Source organism: Zosterops lateralis (genome assembly GCF_965231275.1).
Source record: "Zosterops lateralis genome assembly, chromosome: 15".
Lineage (NCBI taxonomy): Eukaryota > Metazoa > Chordata > Aves > Passeriformes > Zosteropidae > Zosterops > Zosterops lateralis.
The window spans coordinates 8,455,447-8,479,301 of NC_139775.1; the positions used below are offsets into that span (position 1 = coordinate 8,455,447).

Consider the following 23,855-nt stretch of genomic DNA (forward strand, 5'->3'; position numbering starts at 1 on the left):
TGCTATTCAGCAATACTCTGCCAAGTGTATCAGGACTTGGGGCTGCCATACAAACTTCTCATTGCTTCTCAGTTTTTAGGTTATTCTTATAAATGCCCAAATGATGCTTAGCTCTCTAATCAATAATTGACGTTTTCCCTCTTCTTGAAAACATTGGTTTTACTTTAAATGTTTTTAATTTTTTGTTCTAAAGAACTCATACAGAGTTTTAGTCCTTGTGAATTAATGTGCTTCTTTTCATGTGTTGACAACATGGATCTAAGACATCATAGTTCCATTTGGTAAAACTTTCTAGTTAATTGACATTTAGGTTTATGCAGTCAACCAATTCTCAGCATGGCAGCACACTGAATTTTTATTAAGCTTTCATTCAAAGTGCTCCTTCTGGCCCCAACAACATGAGGATGCTGCACATCACCTCTGAGTTATTCCACCAGAAGACATTAAGAAGAAAATCAAAGGTATTGAACACTCCATCGATGTTCATGCGTTTGTTAAAATCCTCCTCACCTTTCAGAAAACTTTGCCTTCAGGGGTAGATTTCCTGAATGCCTCTGGCACAAATTGCTGCCACACTTGTTCACATACAGCAGCAGCAGAGTCTCTGCCATGGCAGTGCCTCTGGCACCAGCTATTCCCAATGCCTCTGGCACTCCTTTGGACAAACACTGGAGAAATGGGCCCTCTTTTTCGCTAAGTAAGGCAATCAAAAGCTGAGATTATCAGCTGAAGACATCACTGGGAGCAACAGCAACTCCACACTGCCAAATTAAAAAGCTCCACGAATTTCAGGGATAATTCACTGAGCATAAATTTGGCACAAAATCTTTTACTATCACGGTAAAACAGAAAGTAACAAGTGCAACACAGCCTTCCTAAAAAGGAAATAAAGTCATGGGGAGAGGGAGGGTAGTTCATGCTACTGATTAAAAATACACTAATATTGCATATCACATTCCTATCAGTTTCCCCAGTGTGTAATACAGCAGGAATACAGATTGAGGAAAAAGCCCTTTTGCAGTTGGTGCCTGAGGCTGGACCTGATGGATGCATCCACACATGCATCACTTCTATTTCCTTCTGCTATTAAACTCACTTGGAGGGCAAGACACCAGGGAAAAGGATTAACCAACTTGTTACCTGTATCATTAGCAGGGAGGGGGATGGTGTGAGTGTAGAGAGGCTGAGAGAAAATGGGCATTTTCAGGTGTGCAGCACACAGGGAGAAATGCAAAACTAATCCTCCAGTGAGCTCCAAGAATGGAGAAAGCCTGTGTGAGGGGGAGGCTGCCCTCCCACAGGGAGAGGATGACAAGTGAAGAAGAGTGATGGGAAACAAAGCACGTTTGAGTTCACTGATACAGATTTGGTGTTCAGCAAGGGCAGGCCTGCCAGCTGGGACGGGGGTGCCCATCTTCCCCAGATCCCTGCTGAAGTCACCTGGGGAAGGTCCTGCAGCAAGGGTGGACAGGGGTGGCAGGGGCACTGTGCCCACCTGCTGAGACACCACCCAGCAAAGCTCAGCCAAGCCCCTGCAGGGCTGGGCTCAAGGATGGCAGCACTCAGCTGGGCAGGTAGTGGGGCTCCAGAGGCTGCAGAGTGACTCAACCCATGGCACTGCTCAGCTGGGCATGTGGCTGAGCCCCTGGGCTGGGACTCTGTTTGGGGTTAGGTCAAGACTAGAGTTACAGGTCTAAGGGAGAGACAAAGGTGAGTCTTATATCCAGAAGGAAATTCAGAAGATATTACCAAAGCAAAGCAAAGTCTGCTACCAGTGTTTCCTCATGAGCAGCCCTGGCCTGGGACTGAGCTGTCCCAGGGTGTGAGCAGGCAAACTCAGTAAGCACATGCTGAGCAAGGCAATAATTTCAGGATATGGCCTATACACTGGGGACTGAAATGCCAAACTGGAAGAAAAACACTGACTTGGTGTTTGCATTGTCTGAAGACGCTGGGGGTCTGTGCAGAGAGAGGTGTGAGTGAGTCCCTGCACACACACACAGTCATGGCTGGACAACAAGAGGCAGTGCTGATCTTGCTGGGTGTAAGTAAACCCTCCAACCCCAGTGACTAACCCAAGCAAAGAGCAGAGATGCCCTCAGTCTGCAGCTGTGAAAACAGATTGGGAAAGCCTTTGGAGAATGAGAAAAGGAAAACAAGAGATTGTTACTTTTGGAGGATAGTGATGGCTAATAAAAAGGTTCTGATTCAGCAAGGTGCTTTAACACATGGGCAACTTGAAGGATGTAGGGAATAGCAGCCACTTCAATGGGATTATTTATATGTCAAAACCTATACAAGTTAATAACAATTTAGCTAAGTTAGACCAAAAGTTCAGAAGCTTTTGGCAGCACACAGGTATGGAAACAAGACGGTTTGATTCTGTGTAAGAATCAAATGAAAGAAAGAAACCTGGTCTGAGTTTATTATTTACATTGATTAACTTAGGGCTGTCTAATGACAAGTCTGCTGGCTGCTTCACAGGAGTTAGTGCAGAGAGGGGATTATCCCTGGCCATAGTGAGCAGTGGTGGCAGCAAACACAGCAGTAGTTCTGCCTGGTGTGGGGTGCTGGAGAGGCAGGCAAGGATTACAAAAGCAGCTGAACAGGCAAAAGAAGAAACACAAAGGCAAAAGTGTTTGGGAGAATAGGGCAAGGAGGCTAATGTAGTTTGAAACAGCAAGGAACGGGTTCTGAATTTGGGATGGTGAAGGCAAACATACAGTCAGAAGAGATAAGTCAAAACCGTTAAAAGTTCTCCCTGCCCAAAGTTTTGGTATTTCTACCCAGACCCGCCTGACTCATCCCCACAGTTTCCTTTCCCAGGACTCCTGTGACTGTGTGAAGGCACAACCCCACAGAACCCAGACCTACAGCAACCCCAGCAGCTCTTTGCCCAGAAACTGTTTCTACAAGGTCACTTGGAAAAGACTGCAGAGACAAAACCTGGAATTATGGGGCAAACTCACCTATTTAGAATTAAGCATGATATTAATGCTTAATATGGCTAAACGTGGATAAACATGCAGCTGTGCACACAAAAGCCTGAAGGTGGAAGAACTGAATGCCTTAAATTCTGCTACCTTGTTTTCAATAAATTCTCACAATGATACTTAAGCTCACTGATTTCAGTAAGTTATTAATCTCATATTCATTAAGCCAGTATTGTAGAGTATTAGGACATGCCACCACTACCAAGCCCCTGTGGCAGGAGAGTTCCTTTCCTGGTTATTCCTAGCCCAAGGCTAGGAATACTCTCTCTCACACAGGAGTGCCTGTGCTCTGCCTGGCTCCCCAGGCTCTGCAGCTGCCTGACAATCCTGCAGCACTGCAGGGCACAGAGGAGATGGGGAGGAAGGAGAGTGGCCCAGGAGACAGGGAAGGGTTTTTGCCAATTGCTGCACACACCTGCACAGCACTCAGTGCACTCTGAAAGCCTCTGCTGGGGCACAGCAGCACTTGTGGCATCTTCCCTCTCCTGAAAGGGATCCTGACTTGTTCTGGCCCCTCCACCAGGCCACTTGGCATGCACGGGGGCATGGCATGTCACCTTACAAAAGGATGCAACAGATGAATGATTCAACAGAAAAAGCAAAAACCTACAAAGCCTCCTCCTGGAACACCTATAGCAAGATGATCAATCATGCAAATGCAGCATGAGAAGAATACAGGAGAAAGTTTGCAGGGTTCAGCTTTCAGACCCTGGACAGGCAGCTTGACCCTCTTACTGGTGCTCCCAAGGCAATTTAGTGCAAGGGGGGGCTCAGCAGAGCCTGACCCAGACTGAAGTAAGAAAAAAAAAAAAAAAACCAAAAAAAAACCAGACCAACAAGGCTGTCATCTAAAAATGCAAAGAAAGGGGAAGGTTATATTTAGCCTTTGCTATCCATCACAGAACAAAGATTAGCATGGCAGGTCTTTCTCAGCAAAGCTGATTCCTATAACAACAGCCATTCATAAAACCAGCCATTAAAATGAGAACAGCAGATACGATTTCAGAGGACGACTGCATGAGGAAGGCTCTGGGTGACAGTTAATACCTCTGCTTTTACAACAGTCTTGTCTTGAATGGCTTGTTTTGTCTTCCAAGTCAGGTTTAATGGAGGAACAAGATAATGGAAGAAAACTACTGCCTTAGCAGCTCAGCTCGCTGGAGTACCTGGGAGATCAGAGCTGTGCTCCAGCACCAGCACTGCCATCTGGGCTGGGAATTGACACCTGTGTGTTTCCCAGTGTCAGCCTTCTGCATTTGGATGCTGCAGGCACTGATCACTCATCACAAGGGATGCAGCTCCTCTGTGCAGCCCTGCCAGTGCTGCACGATGCTCAAGACATTCTAATAGCAATACAGTCATCCTGGCTGTGCTTTCAATTACTGCTTCCCATTCAACCATTGTCTGTTTCCTATGGAAAAGAAAGGAACTCACATAGTCAAAAAAGGGGGGAAGTCTTTTTTAGGTGTCACACTGCTGAATAAACCTCTTCCTAGAGAGACTACATAAATGCCTGGGTACAAAGGAGATCTGCTGAGAGAAAATAGAATATACTCCATCGTCTGCTTCCTGAGCCACTCCACAAACTATTTTCTATAAATTCAAGGCTTCAGATGGCATTTATAAAATAAATAAATAAGCCCACTGCTGAGAAGCAGCAGCACATGCTTAAATGAAAATCCTAAAGAGACCACATAAGAGAATTCCACCAAGGATTAATGAACAAATGTGATTAAAACTATCTACAGCTCTGGACTGCTGCCAAAACGCTGCCAGCAGTATTTGATATGTAAATGCTTAAAACATTTGCTGTGTGTACTGCCGTTGATGCAAAGCCTCTATAGAGAGTTTCTCCATCTAATTAGAGATATTGGTTTAGCAAACTTTGGAGTCTATAAAACCCTCAATGTCTCATTATTCTTTTAAAATAGAATATTCATTTGTTTGGAATGTTTTCCAGCTATATCCCATGAAACCCTGAAAGGCCCTTGGCTAATGAAAAACTCCAGTCCTATATCAGCTGATAAACCCTACAGCTTTTATGATAATAAAATTCTCACCAGATGCACTCATTAAAACTTTGTAACGTCGCTTTTGACTTTCTTTAAATATTCACTGGGAAAAAAAAGTAAATTACTCCATTTCCAATTATTTTATAGCACTATTTCAACACAAGCATTTCAAATCCCCAGGACCTTATCAAATACACCATACAAGGGTGCAATAACTGTGTCTCTGACCTGGTGAAGTCTTGAACAGTAAATGCTGAACTGTAGCACACTTGGAGCTTTCCCAAAATGACGCAACTTTCACACTGTATTGTCATAAATTACTTTATGGGTCAGGGCCCACATGTCCAGAAGCAGAATGTGCAAGGATTATACACAGGATCAAGAGCTGAGAGCTGTCCTTAAATTCATCTTCAACCTCTTAGGTGCACAAGTACATTCATTAAGGAGACTTTTCCAGGAAGGCCAATCCAGTTATAACTCAGATTGGCCATCTCCACCACGAATATGTTACCAACTCACCAATGTTTTGAGATTTAACTCACTGGTCTTTATGAAACATTTTAAAAAATCCCCTCAGTCCCAGGAGTACTTTGAATTGATCCTAGGAATTAATTTGTCTGTGACAATGACATTTTCTCAGCATCCCTGCTGCTGCAGTAAAAAGTAAATAAGAAAAACACTACCCTGTAATACCATGTCATATGCAGCTCTTTTTCTCTGATTTTAAAGCCACCATAAGTTGTAAGTTACTATATTTTACAGTAAAAATAGGAAATACATTAAGGTAGTTTTCCTTTCATAAATCTAATTGCATGCAATTGCTAAGTCTAGATTATTTGTATGCTTAACAACAACAAATGCACTGAAAAATACTTGAATAACAAAAGCTTCTGAAGCACCTTGCAAATGAGCAACTGCGTAAGACCTGGTACACATGAAAATAATCAAAGAAAATCAGCTACATGCAGGATGACTTGTTCCCTAAATAACCTGGTTATTGATGCATGCAGCTCAGAGGTATTTTGTTAGAAAGGAAGGAAATGTTTCACTCTAATTTGTTGAACAATTTTCTATTTATTTTTCCTATTTAAGTTTATGAATCATCAGCATATCACCACCATTATTTATTTTTTTTATCTTGCTAGCCCAGAATTTGAGTGCCTGACAGATAGCCTTTGCTAGAAAGGCCTATAAATGCCTATTTCAAATAAATATTTTTAAGTAAAGGCAGAGACGTGTGTCTAACTTAGATAAGGGCTAGAAAACTTGTTAAAGGTATGTACTGGAGTAAAGCAAAATTCCTCTCCCACCACATTCACAAGAGATGTCAGTTTAGTTGAACCGAATGTATGAAAAAAATGCTCATTTTTATCAGTGCTGGCAGAAACTGTTTATCAAGCCTTACTGGCATTCCCATTATTTGCATTTGGAAATAAAAATAATGCAGATTAGTGCTGAGATAATACAGCAATGTGAAGAGTGTAGACTCTTCAACTTACACTCTGATCTAAAATGCTTAGCATTCATAGAATCCCATGATTACTCAGCATTATGTCAGCTCCAAACACAGAATCACAGAAATGCTTGATTTGAAAAAGACCTTTAAGATCATCAAATCCAGCACTGCCCAGCCCATCACTAAACCACATCCCCCAGTACCACTCTCCCAAACCAAGGTGCCAGCCTTGAGTGAGCAGATTTCCTTTTGGCATTGGTGCAGTCATGTTCACAAGCAGAGGTTTCTGTTTAGGGGCTTGTGAAGGATATTTAAGAGAGAGAACTGCCACATCTGCCTGGTCCCCTCTTCAGTGTGTCTGCCTGAGGTACAGGCAGTTTGTGCACTCATATCACAGCCTCTTTATCTCTGGCACATTCATAGTTTGCTTCCAGACTTTTTTTGGCTTTTGATCCCACCAAGACAAATCTACGGATCGGAAAAAAAAAAAGGCAGCCTAACATACCATCTTCTGTTTTAATTGTTCCCTGGTAGGATCAGTGGTTAAAGACTATCAGCCCTGCTGGGGTTCACAGGCATGTAAAGGATGAGCCACAGGTGTGTTTGGGGTCTCTTTTGTAGACAGGATGCAACATCCCCCAGCATTAGAGTGGGAGATGTCTCACTCTGGTCCATGGAGGGTCCACAGAGGGGCACAGGTGCTGCTCAGGAACCCTGGCAAAAACAGCTCAGCTCTGCTCTGAGCAGCACCATCAGTGATTGCCCTTGTCCATATTTCCTCTCCATGCCACATAGCAGGCGTGCAGAAGACAAGCCAACAACAGACACCCCTCTGGTTCAAGTTGAATTCTTTCCAAATTAATGATCCAATGGAGGAGAAGCAGCAGCACAGGCAAGGGCAGGTGAGCCTGCCCACACTGGGAAGAACTTCTGGGAAACTTGTCACGTGCAGGCAGATGGGTTCACACAGAGCACAGTGAGGCCAATGTTCCCCTTAGTCATTTTAGCTGACCTTCCACTAATAGCTGCCACTGACACTTCAGTCAGCAACCTTCCAAGGTAGCTGTGCTCAGGGGAAATGGAAAGAATTGTGGTAAAAATGCACCAGTTTGGGGGATGACATCAACAAGTCCAAATGTGAATGGTTTTAACCTTTTTCTATGAAGAGTGTGAGGCCTGATGGAATGCAGAGAGTGGAGCTAATGAACACACACTACCTGCTGACAAGCTGGCACAGAAAGGCTGTTTTAATATCACACTGTCAAAGGTCTATCACATTTTTCATTTCTATCAATAAGGAAGGTGAGTGCTGATGTAAATGACCATTTTGATGGACAGTGAGCAGGAAGCAGCCATGCACCTGAAGAGGTTACCTACACAGCTTCAAGCCACCCTGCTATTTACACTGAGACACATGTCTAAGGAGGATTCATGCCCAGAATGTCTAAATATAATAATGAGGTTATTTACTTAGATTTAATCCTGTAAGGACAAAAAACAATCTGTGTTTTCAGCATTTCTATTTTAAAACTTTTATGACAATAAAGGCTTTCTCTCACTAGAAAAAAAAAAACCCTATGGAGGGACAGAAACATCGGTAAATGCACTTTCTGCCCAAAGTGCATCTTTGGAGAAAGCAGCACACAAATTACCCTCATTTTGTTCCTTAAAATATTTTGAGTACCTACAACAGTGAGTCAATTTCCCTCTTGTGAGTCCTTTAATCAATGACAAAAATACTTTTTTCTATCCCCTTTCCTACTGATAAAGCACTATACAAAGGGCTTTATTCTGTTTTCATATCTGTAAAGCTCCAGAATCAGTGCAGTGCACTCAGTTTATGCTGGTGTAAGCCAGAGCATAAACCCAGCTCTGTGTTCCTGGAACAGGCTATGGGAAATCATAACAAAGGTTCTGTGGTGTTTCCCAGTTTAGAGGCTGTGAAAATGTGTTGTTCCATGTGTGACAGCATGTTAATAAATGAAAATCAGCACTGTCCACTCTCAGAACTGCTCTGTGTTTCCCTGCCTTGTCTCATGGTAGGTGATTCTCCATAGGGAAAATTCCCAAGCAACTATTTCTGTCCGTAAGGCCCATCCATCGTGTCAGCGTGGCAGCAAATGTAACTGCTGCCAATTTCTACACCACTTCTAATGCTGCTGGAAAATATTTGCCAAGATAATTTTGCCTTTACCTGTTACTATAATAACAAACCATTCCATTTCTAATCACTGTCTCCATGCAGGGATCAGTACGGAGAAGTCCCACATTTAACTGCCATGAACTCTTGATGGACCATGGTCCTGGGGATGCCAAGTATCATTTGTGAGGATGCAGCACTACAAAGAGTTAAGACAGACAGGATTACCCTATCTCACAACAACATCTGAGTCCACTTAATATCTGCTGAAAAGTATCTGAAAAAAAACCAAGAGTACTGGAGTACTTGACTAACCAGCTGCTAATACCCAAGGATATTTAATTATTAAAACTAAACATGATATAATTTTAGCTTTATAAAAGCACTGGGATTTTATTTAGTACAGAATGATGCTCACTGCTTTGTGTTTTTCCAGCATTTGTCTGCTGCTACATATTCATGTAAAACCTCATCTGCCTACACGATACATCCCATTTTGATGAAAACAATAATCACTGATTAAATAAGCAAGTGGAGTGAGCTTCAGAAATGATCAAGTTCATTACTCAAATTAGTGAGACTTTGTATAAAAATAAAAAAATCTAGATATTGGGCTGAATAGGAGCTTTTTGTTTGTTTATTCCGTGTATATTTTACACTGCATAATTTATATTCAGCAGGTTTTTTTCACCATCTCTAAAATTAAATTATCAAGAGTTTTATGCAAAAAGAGAAATTAAAATTAAATACGAGCACAGATTTAAAGCAACCATTCACTTCATCCAATTCACACATCCCCGTGTGCATCTGAAATTTCATTTGTACAAGTCAATACGAAAGATGATTTGCTAATTGTTGAAAAACGGTTTGACAGTTGTTGAGCAATTACAATTAAAAAATACTCAGTTTCCTCCAAGGAAGTGGGAAGAAAGAAACCTCTCATGGCAGAGCTCTGCCTGGTGGGGTCTGTCAGTCTGGGGGTGCAGTCCTGCTGTCCTGCCACAGTAGAGACCCTCCAGTGTCCCCAGATGTCACCCTGGGCCAGTTCCATGCCAGGGATGGATCAATTCAGCAGATCCAACTCGGATTTAAAGTCCATCAGCTGCAACAGTCTTGCAGCTTAAGACTCATGAGAAATCTTTTCTGGATGCAGTTGTCAGGGTGCCACTTTGCCAGCTTTAATGTTAAATTTTGGTAATTTCTCAGTTTCTGAAACATAGCTTGCTCCCTCTGAGTGTGCTGATGGTGATTCACCCTCACCCATCTATCACACCAGGACACCAGAGCCATCCCTTGCCCAGGACACTCTCAAAGACAGCACATGCCTGAAGACACCAAGGACGGTCCATGCAGGACTCTGAACATCCTCCCTGCCCTCTCTCCCTGCTGACACCACTCTGCCACAGCCCCTCTCTGCAGGGCCACCTCCCAGCAGGGGAAGGCAAAACAGCCAAGCTCCCAAAGGGTTCAGTGCAGAATCCTCTGCAAAGCTCACAGACATACTCCCTGCTGCCACAGCATCCACCCCAGTTCATGTCAATAATGAAGCACAAAGTGCTCATGCTAAGCTTGGAAGCAGCAAGGAGGTCAGCCTATTCTCCTCTTGCTGGGAAAGGGAGCAGGAAAGCCCCTTCTAAAAGGACATAAGGTATAAATCTCAGCCAGCACTTTTGGGTCTTGCCATCTCCCTGTTTAATTTACAGTGTAATCCCTGACAAAAACTGGCCAGCTTTTTCTGACACTGCCCTGAGAGCAGGTGGTTCTTCTGATGCAGTGGGAAAGATGGACCTGGGTAAAGACACTTTCCCCCCCATCTCATCTTTCTAAGGAAAACATCAGAAAATACACACTCATCCAGTGAGCAGCTTCAATCTCCTAACTGGAGTTATCCCAAGGGAAGAGTGGTGGGACTCCATCAGCACACGGTTCTTGTGGTGCTCTCTGTGCCAGGGGTGCAGCCCAGGACTCTTCATCTACCCACTGAGATCCTGCTGCTGAGGCATTTTCACAAACTCCACTAAAAGTAAAGTGGATTATTATAAACCAGGCCCTTCCTGAAGCTCCTCCTGGGCCTGCCACTCCCTTCCTGAAGCTCCTCCTGGGCCTGCCACTCCCTTTGATCCCTGAGCTGCTGAATCAACCTGTCGGAGTGCATCAATCCAAACGACCAGAAGGCAAAACAAGGAAAATGGGGTCAGGCTAATGGGATTTAACATTAATTCTGCACCAATCCTGAAAAGATGGAAGGACAGGGCCTGGGGGGTGAAAGAGATAATGAACTGAGAGTTGATGGAAGGAAACTTAATTGGTTTTAACAACAAAAGGTCACGTTTTGTTACCTTTATTTGGGTTGAGCAATGATCTTATTTTGACAATTTGTGCCACCTGATGACTTGCCCTACTCCTGGTTGGGACTGTTTTGGAGTAAATCAGTGAGGAATACAGAGCTGGGCCATGATGCACAAACATGGCAGAGAAGATGTTTGCAATGGGAACATACAGATCCACTAACTGATATCCCTGGGGCTGCTGAGAAAACAACTGGCAGGGTGGAGAGCTGATGTCCCTGCTCACTGCTGAGCCCAATGAGCTGCAACCTCTTATTATCAACCTGCAAGTCTTATTCCATCAGAAGAGAACCAGGGGTGCATTTCAACTCATGAAAAGACTCTAGAAAAGGCATGTGAACTTAGGTGAGGCAGTCTGCCACCAGTGACCTCCTGGCACTGCCAAGTGGACAGGCTGTGACATGGAGCCATTTCCTGGCTGTCTCTCCCATCCTGGGCTGCAGTGGCTCACAAGTGATTCTCCAGGCACTTTGTGATGATACCCAGCACTGGTATCTCGTGACACACCACATGGACCAGTTTCCCACAGAGGAGAAAGATCAGGGTGTTTTAGCCTTCAGCTGTAGTTCTGCAGCTGCCACCTGCAGCATGACTTGAGCCCCATGGGAACAGCTTCAGTGCCTGGGAACAACCTTCAGCTGTACAAAGGTTTAGCAATGACATCGACCCTGACAGAGCAAGCAGAGCCACAGTCCCTGCAAGCCCTTGCCATGGAAACCATCTGGAAGGTACCTTGCATCTGACTGGCACCGTGTATCCCATCACATAAATACAATGATCTGAGCCACTGCCAAAACATCTGAGGCTCACCAATTAAAGCCGTAAGGTGACACAAATAACCAATTTGGATTTACAGACCTTTTAGCCTTCAGCTGTCCCAAGAATGCATTGTTGCAAGATTACCTGCTAGAAGTGACTTCGGGGCAGCAAACTTTTAAACCAAGATCAACTGTGCATTGGGAAAACACTTGGCCCCAAACCAGTTCCTAATGTGGCAAAGGGTGCAATTATCCTGATGAAAGCTTAGGGATGCTTGTGCCTACAGCTGGTTCATCAAGTAACGCTGAATGATGGATATAATTAAACTGCGTGTGGCAGAGTGGAATGTGCTACAATGAACCATCCAAGGCCTCATCCCCTCCCCTCAGCCTGGAACTACAGATGGGCCATCACAAATAGTCAGTGGCATTCAGTTCTGATATTTATCCAGAGAGGTTCAGAGGTACCATACAAATGCTCTGTGCAGGTTAAGCAGAAAAGAAGTATTCCACTGTAATAAGGTGAGACTGTAAAAGCCACCTAGTGCCTAATTCCACCTGGGATTGCACAGCAAAATGTAGGTCTGGGATTTCTGCACTACCAGGTCAAAGCTTCCACAGTCTCTCAAGATACAAAGTTTTGACCGGTTAGCACTAGTCGAGACTATTAAGAAAAATCAAAAGAAGTTTTAGAAAAAGAGACACATTCTGCAGTACATCCCTGAAGAACACTACACACAGAGGTGCCCTACTCTCTTGTGAACCACTGGACAGCCTCACAGATCCTGCACTTGGTCTACAGAGCTGTGAGAGCTGAAAAATCTTCAAATACCATTCAACTCTTATACTTTTAGCCCTATTTTCAAGGGAGAGAATTTATTCATCTCTCTCCTTCCTATTGCTAAATCACCACTGAAAGGCTGAATCAGAACAACACTTTGGCTCACCCTTTAATGGCCTTTTGGTTCACAACTATTTAAGAGTGACTTGGGAAAGGTATAACAGCACATGTTGTGTTATCTTCACTTTGAACTACCACCAGATATTATTTTGCAGCTGTTTTATTCTAAGTGGCATCCTGAAAACTAAACAAGAGAGTGTCTTAATGGCAATTTCAGCAGATTTTTAATTTCCTGAGAGAATTCAGCAGGACCACGAAGGGAGAGCACATTCAAAATGCCATAATAGGAATGTTTCCTTCTTTCAAGCACTTTTAGCTTTTGGAATTTGATAATGATTTCACTGAACTTTCTAAAAAAAACCAACAAAACTCAACTGACTTAAGAGACAATAAAGTTTCTGCTGACAAACCTCAGGTAAACACCATAAGGATCTGTTTCTCTGCAGCTTCTGTTACACACTTCAGACTTAATGAAAAGTAAAAGTCACTTGGAGCAAAGTTGTGGGAGAGCACACAAGATAAAAAGCCACACCTGGGACTTCCCTGATGGTCAACATCCCACTACATCTCAAACTCCACTGCAGCCTCTTGCCCAGGAATGCAAACACCATGGGAAGGGCTTTGCCAGTATGGGGCAGCTAGTGGGGAAATTTTTTAACCATGGCCTTAAAGTACAAAAGCAATTTTTGCACAAAGGACTCTTTTCTAGGCTTGGCCACCCCACACTATTTGCCCACAAAGACAAGTTGTAAGTGAAAAACAGGTTTTGTAAATACCCCTGGAGCTGTGAAAGAGAAATATGGAGCTGGCCAAGTCCCTCAGGCTGCTCATTGCCTTCCCCTGCCCCAACACAAGGGTTACCCCCACAAAAATACTATTCCTGGCATTACTGTAGCATCCTGATGACAAAAGTTGAACTGTAGCCTAGGAAATGATGGTGCACATTATCACAACATTTGTGCTGTTACTGTTTATAAATCAGGCTGAATGGCAAATGAATCCAGGGCAGGCTCATATTTAACTCTTTTTTAGGAGACAGACTTTTTTTCTCAGTCATAAATAAGCAAAACATAAATTACATCCAGAAAGCAAATGGCAACCAGATGAAAACCCTTTGGCTCTTTGCTTGAGGACCTCCCTGTGAGCAGCCCCAGAGCCAAGGCAGAAGAGAAGGGGCCACCAGCCAGGCAGCCCAACATGAGCTCAGAGGCTGCAGTGCCCATCAGACTGCAAGTCTGGCATCTGGGGCTCTCATCTGCCAGGAGGATTCCCCAGGGGCCCAGACACTGCCTCAGATGCTTCAGTTCTCATGGGAAGAGATAAAGGGCTCCATGATCATCACTGCAATCAACAGGGTAAGATGCTGCCAAGTACAAATACAAGAGATTTTTACTTTGAGTAAAAATCCCATTCTAAAACCGTGCCTTATTGATGTGTCTTTAATCTGCATGCACAGTAAAGATTCCTGGATAGCAAATTCCACTTTGGGGTGCATTTATTTCTGTCGCCAGAACTACTAAATATCCAAAGGAGTTACTATGAGCTGCAGATGTCAGTTCCCCAAATTAAAAGCTTCTTTATATGCTTAAATCCTGGAGGGGAGGGTGAATGGAATAACCTCAGCTGCTGTGCCTGCACAGAGAAAGGGTGGGCCTCCCATCACTGACATTTGCCAGCTTGAAGAAAACATTATGTTAACATCAGAGGTAAAAAAAAAAAAAAAAATTAAGCCACAATAATATCCACATTTTACCCCACCCATTTGTGACCATGCACAAAACCACTGCTTTGCCAACCATTGATAACTTAACAGTAAAACAGAGAAGTGGAAGGGCGAATCAAAAAGATAACTTTCAAAATGTATATAAATCTCAAGCAAATGTGCTGGCAAGGTGAGGAAAGAAGAGGTGAAAAGGTTATTTGAGGGATTAAAGAAAGAAGCAAATCTGAAATTCTCAGAGAATGCAGATTCAAGAAAAACACTGATAAAGTTCCTTTTGGACAGGAAAAAAGATTCCCTGTGAAGCATTAAGAGTGGATTGACATCTGGCTTGCCAGATAAAGATACTCTGAGCAAACAAAACCACGTACAATGTCAGTGACAGCCCTGAGATAAAAACCTCAGGCTCTGGCATCTAAACAGATGTTGTAGTGCAAAAGCTACCTGTGCTGCACATCCCTCTTGATGCAGGGAGATGATTGAGCAGTGCTTCAGCCCAGGATAACATTCCAAAGGGCACTTTAAAGAACGTTGCCTAGTGCCTGGTACATTATTCTGGTGGCAAGGCATGCTTTTCAGATCAGCACTGCAACACTTCATATGGGGTGTAAGGTCAAATTCAGCTCTGGAAAGTCAGTATCCTTTATATCCAGGCTTTCATGTCTGGCATCAATTTATGTAGTGCCAGGAAGGAGACATCTCTAGAGGACAGCTCTGAAGTCTGGACCTCAGTGAGACATAGAATTGTTAAATTAAGTCAAGTCAAATTGATGAGAAGTGAGACAGAGAGAAAGTGGAACTGCCTTTTGAGCCAATGGCTTTGCCTTACTTGCCATCACACAGCTTTCCTCAGCCTGCTGGCTTTGGGATTCCTGAGTTCACAGCCATCAAGAGGGCACAACTGGGTCTCAGACATTTCTGTCAAAGCTAGAGTGCTGTGTGTGAAAGTGCTTTGTTTCAGTTCTAAGAGGAGATTTTCCTGCATTTCCAATATTGCATTTCAAGCCTGCACATTGCAAAAGCTGAGTTGCTTTGAAGAGCAGCTGGGGAGCTCCAGTCTGGTGTACCCACTCCATGCAAACTGCATTCTCTTTTCTCCTCCCTGTCACCTGCTCCAAAGGTTGTGTCATTTGGTCACGGGTGAAATTGGGGTAGGTCATGGTGAATTTGATAGAACAGAAATCATTCCTGATGTAGTTTCTATAGAATGGTAGTGACCCATGTTTGGCAGGGGATGAAAGTGAGCCAGTGGCAGAAACAAGGACATGATCTTCCAGGTAGTTCTAGCACCTGAAAAGTAACTTGAAAAAGTGCTGAAGCATTTTTCCCAAAGGTGAAGTTCTCTCTAAAATCTCTTGGTTGTAATTATTTTCATCTACTACAAGAATGAAGACTTGAAGACCTCCTCCCTGAACTTTTCACTCTTGGTATATACTGCCTTGCCCAGGGACCTCATCTAGAATCATCACTTCAGTTTTTTATCAACCAATGTTACCTTGACCAACAGAGGGCAACACAATGAAGCAGGCACAGGCCAGTCAATGGTTATTTGCTAGCTGAGTTTTCTTAATTTCTGAATGGTATTCTGGTTGGCAAAGAATCTTCATATTGGCACCTGCTTAAGAACCAGGCCCAGTTAGATCATCCCTTTTACTCCCTGGAGTGTGCAGTACCTCAGGTGCTATTTGTATTATCATCCACCTTCCATTCCAGTGCCAGACCAAAACTTCTACTGAACATGTCTCATTTAATGGAGGCTTCACAACACAGGCTTTTAGGGAAAGTAGGGCTACACAGCTTCATCCTAAAATAATGTCACGCAGCAAAACACAAGTAATTTCACTGGGTTTCATTTAAGTCCCTTTGTTCTACCTGATTGCCCATAATGGAAAATGTAGTTGTAGCTGCATTCCTGGCTCCATCAATAAGACACTTTATTTTCTTAATATTTTGAAGTGCTCCCTAAGCTTCTGCTAATAATTTTGCTTGACCTTTATTAAAGACCAAGCATTAGCTGGCAATTAGATTTGGTGATCTCTTTGGTGATTGAGGTTCAGTGATTTACTGTAAATTATAAATAGTTCAAATGTTTCATTATTTTTATTCTTTATACAAGCTTTGTGGCCAGGTAAGCATTGACATGACATTCACTGTTAAATGATCTCATTAAACTTCTTAATTTAAGTGGTGCAACACTTCACCTGCCACATTATCCAAGGACTCCTGCAATGCACATTAAACATTCAGCATGAATAGATGCTCTACCATAGTTCACCTTGTTGGGAGTGAAATTTCAGTCCCTGAACATAAGGTTGACTACTTCATGCTGTTTGTCAGAGCCAATAAATAATGCAAATGGATACCCATGTAAAGTAAGAGGCTGAAGATATCAATAGCTTTCCCACAAGGTTTGAAAGAGGCTCTCTAACGAAAAGACTTTAAATTACAAAAAAAAAAATACCACTAAAATTTAAAAAGTTAAGGAGAAGGAAAGAAGGTGCTGTTTTCTTTAATTGCTTTATGAATGCAACTGTGAGGGATGATTTCTTGAGGATCCTGCAGGCATATGTTCCTTTTTTATTCACAAGCCCAAGCAAAAGGAGGGACAGTCACACAATCTCCCACCTCCAAGTTGCTTGTGGAGGTTTGTCTTTAGCCATTTCATCCCTCTTTTTCCTGCTGAGAATGTTTAATAAAGCTGAATGAAGTCAAGGTTTGATAATACACTACATTTTTTCACTTAGGCCAATAAACAACATATTGCCTCATGATTAAAGGGAAATACTTCTGTTGGAGGCACCTTTAAGTCCAGACTGTTTGCCAGTGGTTTGTACTGCAGTAAGAAGGAGAAGCACAAGGATTAGGATCTCCTCTGTGCTGCTGCTGGACCTACAGACTCCACAAACAAAACATTCAGGCATGAGGAGGAATAATAAGGGTATCTGGATTTTCCAGGCTAACATATGTTTTATTTTACACATTTTTAATTGTTTCCCTCACAAAATGAATAGTTCTAATATTTTTCTCCCATGCCTTTATATTTTATGATGTTTAACATCTGCTATTGGACATCTCTTCTGAAGGATGAAAGGCTCCTGGCAATTCTACTGTAGTCTGTGAACATACCAGACTACTCCCTGGACAGATTTAGGCTTCATCATATTGTATTAACCCCACATATTGAGTATGGGGTTTTTTGACTTAGAAGGCTGGATTAGCTTTTATTATCAGAAGAGAAATAGTAAAGGTTTCAGTATTACAGATGGAATGGCAGATGGGAAGCAAAAGCTTAATATGAAGCAGCTCTGGATAAAAACTATTAATCCACAAAATTCATATGTTGTTACGTAGGGAAACCTAGCAAAACCCACTGCAATATGACTAACCAGAGAGAAGTGTAACGTGCCCCATGCCCATTATCTGACAAATCATGGCATGAGGTCTGAAAGAAAAAAAAGAATCCCTCAAACACCCTACTTACTATTTCCTGGGAAAACAAACAGCTCTCTCTGGGTTATGCAGGGAGGAAACGCTTTCCTAAAGATCATAAAAAATAATAATTTATACCACCTCCACCACAAAAATGGACTCATATATATATATTTGACGAGACAAGATCTTCCACGGTTTATAGCTGTATTATTCCATATCAAAAGAAATACTTAACACTACTTGTAAGTCACTGCCATTGAAGTTGGAGCACTGAAAAAAGTTTCTTATTTTTTGCTGAAGTGCATCATGGTATGAAGAGGAAGCAGGTTCCCTCCAGTTCAGGTAACAGAGTGCTTTGGCAGGAAGGGAAGTGAGCACTTCAGACCCTGCCTGGGCACTGAGAGGCACCAAGAGCACAGCCCAGAGCTCTGGGGGTGGTGAAAGGGGAAAGGAGCCTGCAAGGATTCCCCTCTGACAAAACAAGTGCCTGCAATTTCTCCAGCAGAGCTGGAATGACTGCAAGACAGCATGGCATTATTACAAAGACTCCATTGACACTGAACCAACCTCAGTCTGCCCCACAAAGCCACTGGTTGTTGACGTCTGGAAGCCACTGACCCCATGTGGCCCTGTGGTTTGACTTGTTCCCAGGGAACCAGGACAGCTCAGCCTGCCCCAGGTCATGGCCTCAGCATTACACGGTGGTTAGGGTGGACTCAACACCACAGGATAACTGACCACACCTGCTGGCACTAGTGTACAACCATGCTAAACCTTCAGCAATCACTCTCCTACAATTTATCCTGTTTGATCCACAGTGTCATCACCTACCTCTGCCTTTATGGTCTTGCACTAGTCCACTTTTTAGCCTCAATACAGCATTCCTCCCCAGGAAAGTGAATAATAAGGAATAACAAGCCAGCTTTTCCCAAAACTCAAGAGATATGCAGAAAAACATAGACCCTCCCTTATTAGCAAGGTCGATATGTCAAAATTGTTAGTTCTCTTCCTGTTGCATATCAAAAGTGTTTAAATACTGTGATTTCTTAATTCAAATCCCCATGTTCTAATATCAAGGCAGTCTCAGCTCTTGTGCTCCAGTCTTTCTCTCCAAAATGTGTTGCATTTCACTGAGAGTACTTAGAAATGGGCACCAGCAATAAAGCCTTTGTCAGTCCTCACAAAATCCTTCCTAAGGCACAGTCTCAGGGGTTTTGTCATTGCTCACTCCAGTGGTGATTTCTGTCCAAGGAGCACCTTCAGAAAGGAATTCAAACTTCAAGCGAGATCTTGGAGAAACCTAACCAGTGGAAGGATATTTCCCTTCCAGGAGTATTAAAACCATGTTGTATCATCACTCATGGAAATTGCCCAAGAAAGTCACTTCTCCTTTCATTGATTCATTTCAGCATAGAGGGAAACAGAAGCCACAAGAAGAATTTTGTGTTTCCTTCTTCTTAACTCTTACAACCTAAACCTAAAAACAGTTTCAGGATATTTGGGGGGGTTTGGGTGGCTTTTTTGTTGTTGTCGTTGGGGTGGTTTTTTCGTTGGTGGTTTGTTTTTTGTTGTTGTTGTTTTTGCTTTGTTTTTGGGATTTTTTGGGGGGGGTTGTTTTTGATTTGGGTTTTTTTTTTGGGGTTGGGGTTTTTTTAGATGCTATCTGCTTTTGCACAATGTAGTAAACAATGCAGCTCTGAGTCCAGGGTGATGTAAATCCAGAAAGAATATCATTTCACTTAAAATCACAAGCCTTATCATGTGATGGTGTGTGAAATTTTTAACCTGATGCCATCTGAATAAAGATATTCAAGGAACAGTTGGTGGTGAAGGTATAGTTGACTTCTAGCAACTTATTTGTCACTTCTACAACCATTATCCTCCACAGAAAAGGTACTAAAAAAAAGGGAGACGAGTGCCTGAATCTATATTCATACCTTAAACACTTGCTGAGACATCAAATCACACTGTTAATCAGAGAGGGAGGAATCTCTCCATGCCTGGGTTTCATTTGCTGAGCTCCAGCACTTCTGGCTATTTTCCTCATCCTCTCTCTCACACCTCTTTTGCTGGAAATAATGACTAACTGGAGCAGCCTCTCAGCGGAAGTCCGCCCCCCAGGCAAATGGGAGACACACAGGATACAGGCAGGTGATTGAATCCTTGGCTAAAGTGTGCCTGTCAGACACCAGCTCACCAACAGGAGTTTTCTGCTGTAAAACAAAAGAAGTTGCTCCTCTGCTTCTTGCAGCACAGCACAGACATGTCATTGCTTATCTCCACACTTACTTCCTTTAGGAACAAAACATGTACATTCTTAAAACACTCATTATACCTGATTGGGTAGTCAGCAGCACTGAGGTTAATGAAGAAATCCCAGGGCCAGTCACTCATCTCCATTAAGTCCTTCATGGTCTGCAGGTAGGTGGTCAGCAGGCTTGCTCCTCCCCAGATGGTGGCCATTCTCCAGGAGGTGACTCTCACGTTTGGGTACTGGCTGGCAAACTGCAGCACTTGCCGGTGCAAGTAATTGGATCGCTTTGCAGGAGAAAAGAGTAACAAATTCAAGTTATTCTGTCCAAAATGGTCTCTCCCTGCATTCACTAAAGGCCTATCCCTACTTCTTGACTCACTGAGTGCTGCCACTGCTTTGCCCTCACTTACTATGGCACACAACCTTCCTTTGCTAAATGTACAGAGAGCCCTGGTTAACATTTTTTATTACAACTGCAATAATCACGAACCAGTGTGATCAGCTTTATTCACCACTTGTCATCATAGATCCCAAAGGGCTTTTGTAAAGGAGGTGACTGCTACCACCTCCCTTTTACAGTGTGTCACTTGCCCAAGGCACCTCAGGTCAGCTCTCCCTCCAGTGGGCCACCACCTCACTCTGCATCAACTTATCAATTACTGCTAACTAAATGTACAACAGACAGACAAGGGGAGATACTCATCGACATAGAAGGAGAAATGAAGGCTGTCACATAAAGAATATAACAAGAAAGAAAATTTAAAGGAAAAAGAAAAAAAAAAAAGAGGCTCCAAACATGTAACAGACGGAGAGACAAAAAGTGACGTGCACTTTATGCAGCAGAGGTAGAGGGAAGATGAAGAAGATGACAAGGATGGGTAGACTGACAGATGGTGAGACAGGCAATTTATAACCAGTGATATATTACCTTGTCAACATGAATGTAATAAAAATGGTCTTTATGGTAAATAGCCTTAAACATGCGCTGGAGCTGCCGGGAAGCTCTGCCATGAACAACCAAGACAAATGCGATCCTGACTGGGTTGGCTGGCATGTACTCTACGGAGTCCTCATCCCACTGAACATTGTTGTTGGCTTTTCCTGTTCAAAAACAAAACACAGCACATCTCTGAGTGTATCCACAGGGCAGGGTGCAGAGAGCAGTACACATTCCACCTCAAAGGCCCTTTGTAGGGCATGGTGAGAGCTCACACGGGGTGCCAGCCTGTGTCCCATCCTGTTTGTACCCCTCTCCTTTGTCCCCACACGGGGCATCACTCCTTGGGCAGCAGCCCACACCCATGGGCCTCACCCTGAACAAGGCTGCACAAGCACAGACAAGTACCCAGATGTTTATGAGCTGTACCAAGCTCCACCTGAGTAGTGACATTTGGACCTTCAAAGCAATCACCTCCAAGTTTGTAACTAGTGTCCAAAGTACTCAAACCATGACAAGACTGATGTTCCCCCAGAAGGAACCTCCCTGTTTAGCCAAAGCTGCTGGTTCCCATGATCAGCACAGCTCTGCTGAGAAGCTGGTGGAACTCTGCTACTGAACAGCTGCTGAGGATTATTCACTGATAGCATTTATTTGTAACAGCAGATGTGCCCTGGAACATATAAATGCAACCTGGATATCTTCACTTCTTCATGGAGAAGCAGGGGTCTCCCAGTACTATTTAAAATTCCTGTTAATTTTTATTTTAACAGAGTGATTTCTGATCTTCCTTTTCTAAAGCAAGCACCATAGTGTGAGGTTCAGGCAGGATGAGCTGATAAACTGAAGAGCTGGAGTGACATTTCTAATAAGAAATTTCAAGTGTTTTGGTTTTGGTTTGTGTACCCACTCTGCAATTCAAAAACCAGAACACAGTATAAGAAAATCTCATTTTATCCAAAACCTGACATTGTTCTTCAATGAAACAACACCATTCTGCAGTGCTCTGACTTTGTAAAGACCTTTCTCAACAAAAAATATTTAGAAAGAACCTGAAATCTTGAATATTAGCAGACAAAGGAAAGTACCTCAAACCAAAAAAACTTCCTCCTGCCCAAATTTTCCTCTTGCAAATTTTATTCTTTTTTAAATGAAAGGAATAGTTCTGTCTTAAAAGCTACTTGATGTGTGTTCCCCCTGCCAGAGGTACAATTGTCAAATTCCTTAGATCTGAGCTGTTACCACTTTCTGCACTTGGTGCCTTTTGTGATGGCCCTTTCTCCTCCCACCTCCACATCCCCACCACCTCGAGACTCCTTCTGCAGACACTTGCTCCAGGTTGTAGGACAAATTTGAGGCTGCTCCTGGGCTCAGTTATCAGACAGCCTGAGTGCAGCTACAAAGCCCACTGCACCTTCCAAACATCTCCTACAGTTATTAAAAAAACATGCTCATGTCTGTTTGATTTGATATAAGGAGCATGAAAGAAGACATTTGCCAAGTGTGAAGTGAGAGTAAGAGAGGGGGAAAGACACTTTTCCCCAGGTTTTTGAAACTGGAAACACATGTTGATAAAAATAAACAATACCAAAAGCTTTCTTTTTTTTCCAAATGTAATAATTACAAAATAAAGGCTGGACACAGAAAAAAGACCTTTGACTAATCCTTCTTCTGCATCTCCTCCTTATTCAAGGCAGTAGTATAAACTTGGAAAAAACAGAGTAACTGAATGTTTGCAGAGCACTGTTTAGGTGATCAAACAATTGGATCCCCTAAATTGTACTGAAATGCCCTTGAGTAATTGAACCAATACTTTCAGACAGCCAGAAGAGAGAGATCCTGCAGCAATGGGAGCAGCACGTCCCAGAAGGGAATGGTTTCAACATCTCCCACGACTCTCCCTTCAAGTTTCTCCTCAGCAGTGCTTCCCCTAGCACACTGCTCTAAGTCAGAGTCTGTTTTTCCCACCCTGGAGCCCCAGGAAAGCTGCACATGTCAGAGGTGTCCCTTGTGCCTGGAATGTGGCTCTTTGCTGGACTGTGTCCCTGTCCAGGAACACACACAGATCCACAACACCAGAGAACCTACCAAGTCCCAGAGGCTCCCTGCCCCATGGAGTACACCCTCCCAGTCCACAGCTCCTCAAGGAACATCTCTTTCCACCAGTACTGCTCATAAATTACTGCAGCTTTATTGCTCCCTGTTGTATTCAGACCAGACATTGGGAAATTTCTAGCCCCATAAGTGACTCTTAACTTTACACGGGACAGAAACAACTTAAATGGTATTTCTTTAAAAAACCCTCCACCAGTGGTTCACTATGACTCAAATGAATATTAAAACATTAGAAAGAAAGCTTTGATTTAATTTCTTCTATAATTTGCAGCTTATTTATTATGGCCATTAGCCTATGCCCAGTTCTACTGCTTCTCCTGTGCAGCTGATGAGCTTTGCCATGCACGTGCTGAGGGTTTCTGCAGAGTGACAGGGACAAAAAGGGGCTGTGAGAGAAAGAAAATGGGCTTGCAAAGAGAACTGACAGGGGAATGAAGGGCAACTGCAATTGCAAAAACAAGCCATTTTTCTTTTAAACTGCTTTTATTTCAAGCTGATGATGCCCCATCAATGAACTCAAATATTTTTAGTGGCTTTCATTACATTTTTGGATACCTCTCTTCCAAAATCACTGGCTTTCTGGAATGATATGCAGAAGGTGAGGGTAATTTAAAATAGTCATATTGTGGATCTTTTATTTTAATCTAACTCGCTGTCAATACCTACACTATCATTTATCCAGCAATTACTGAGAACAAATTCCTCTTAAATTTTCACCTGAAATGCCACCTCACTGCATCAGTTTTCTCTACTAAATTCCTCCAGTGACTTGCTTTGTTCTCTTCTGTT

At 42.9% G+C, this 23,855-nt stretch overlaps 1 protein-coding gene across 1 annotated transcript in view; it reads right to left on the bottom strand.

Annotated features, from left to right (window-relative positions):
- XYLT1 (xylosyltransferase 1) overlaps positions 1-23,855 on the bottom strand; it is a gene marked incomplete at its 5' end in the record, with an annotated part of 174,410 nt that overhangs the window by 36,867 nt on the left and 113,688 nt on the right. The window contains 2 exons of the mRNA XM_083872725.1: positions 20,096-20,298; positions 20,943-21,115. Of these exons, the coding sequence (XP_083728851.1) occupies positions 20,096-20,298; positions 20,943-21,115 (376 nt within the window). The remainder of the gene's footprint in view (positions 1-20,095; positions 20,299-20,942; positions 21,116-23,855) is intronic.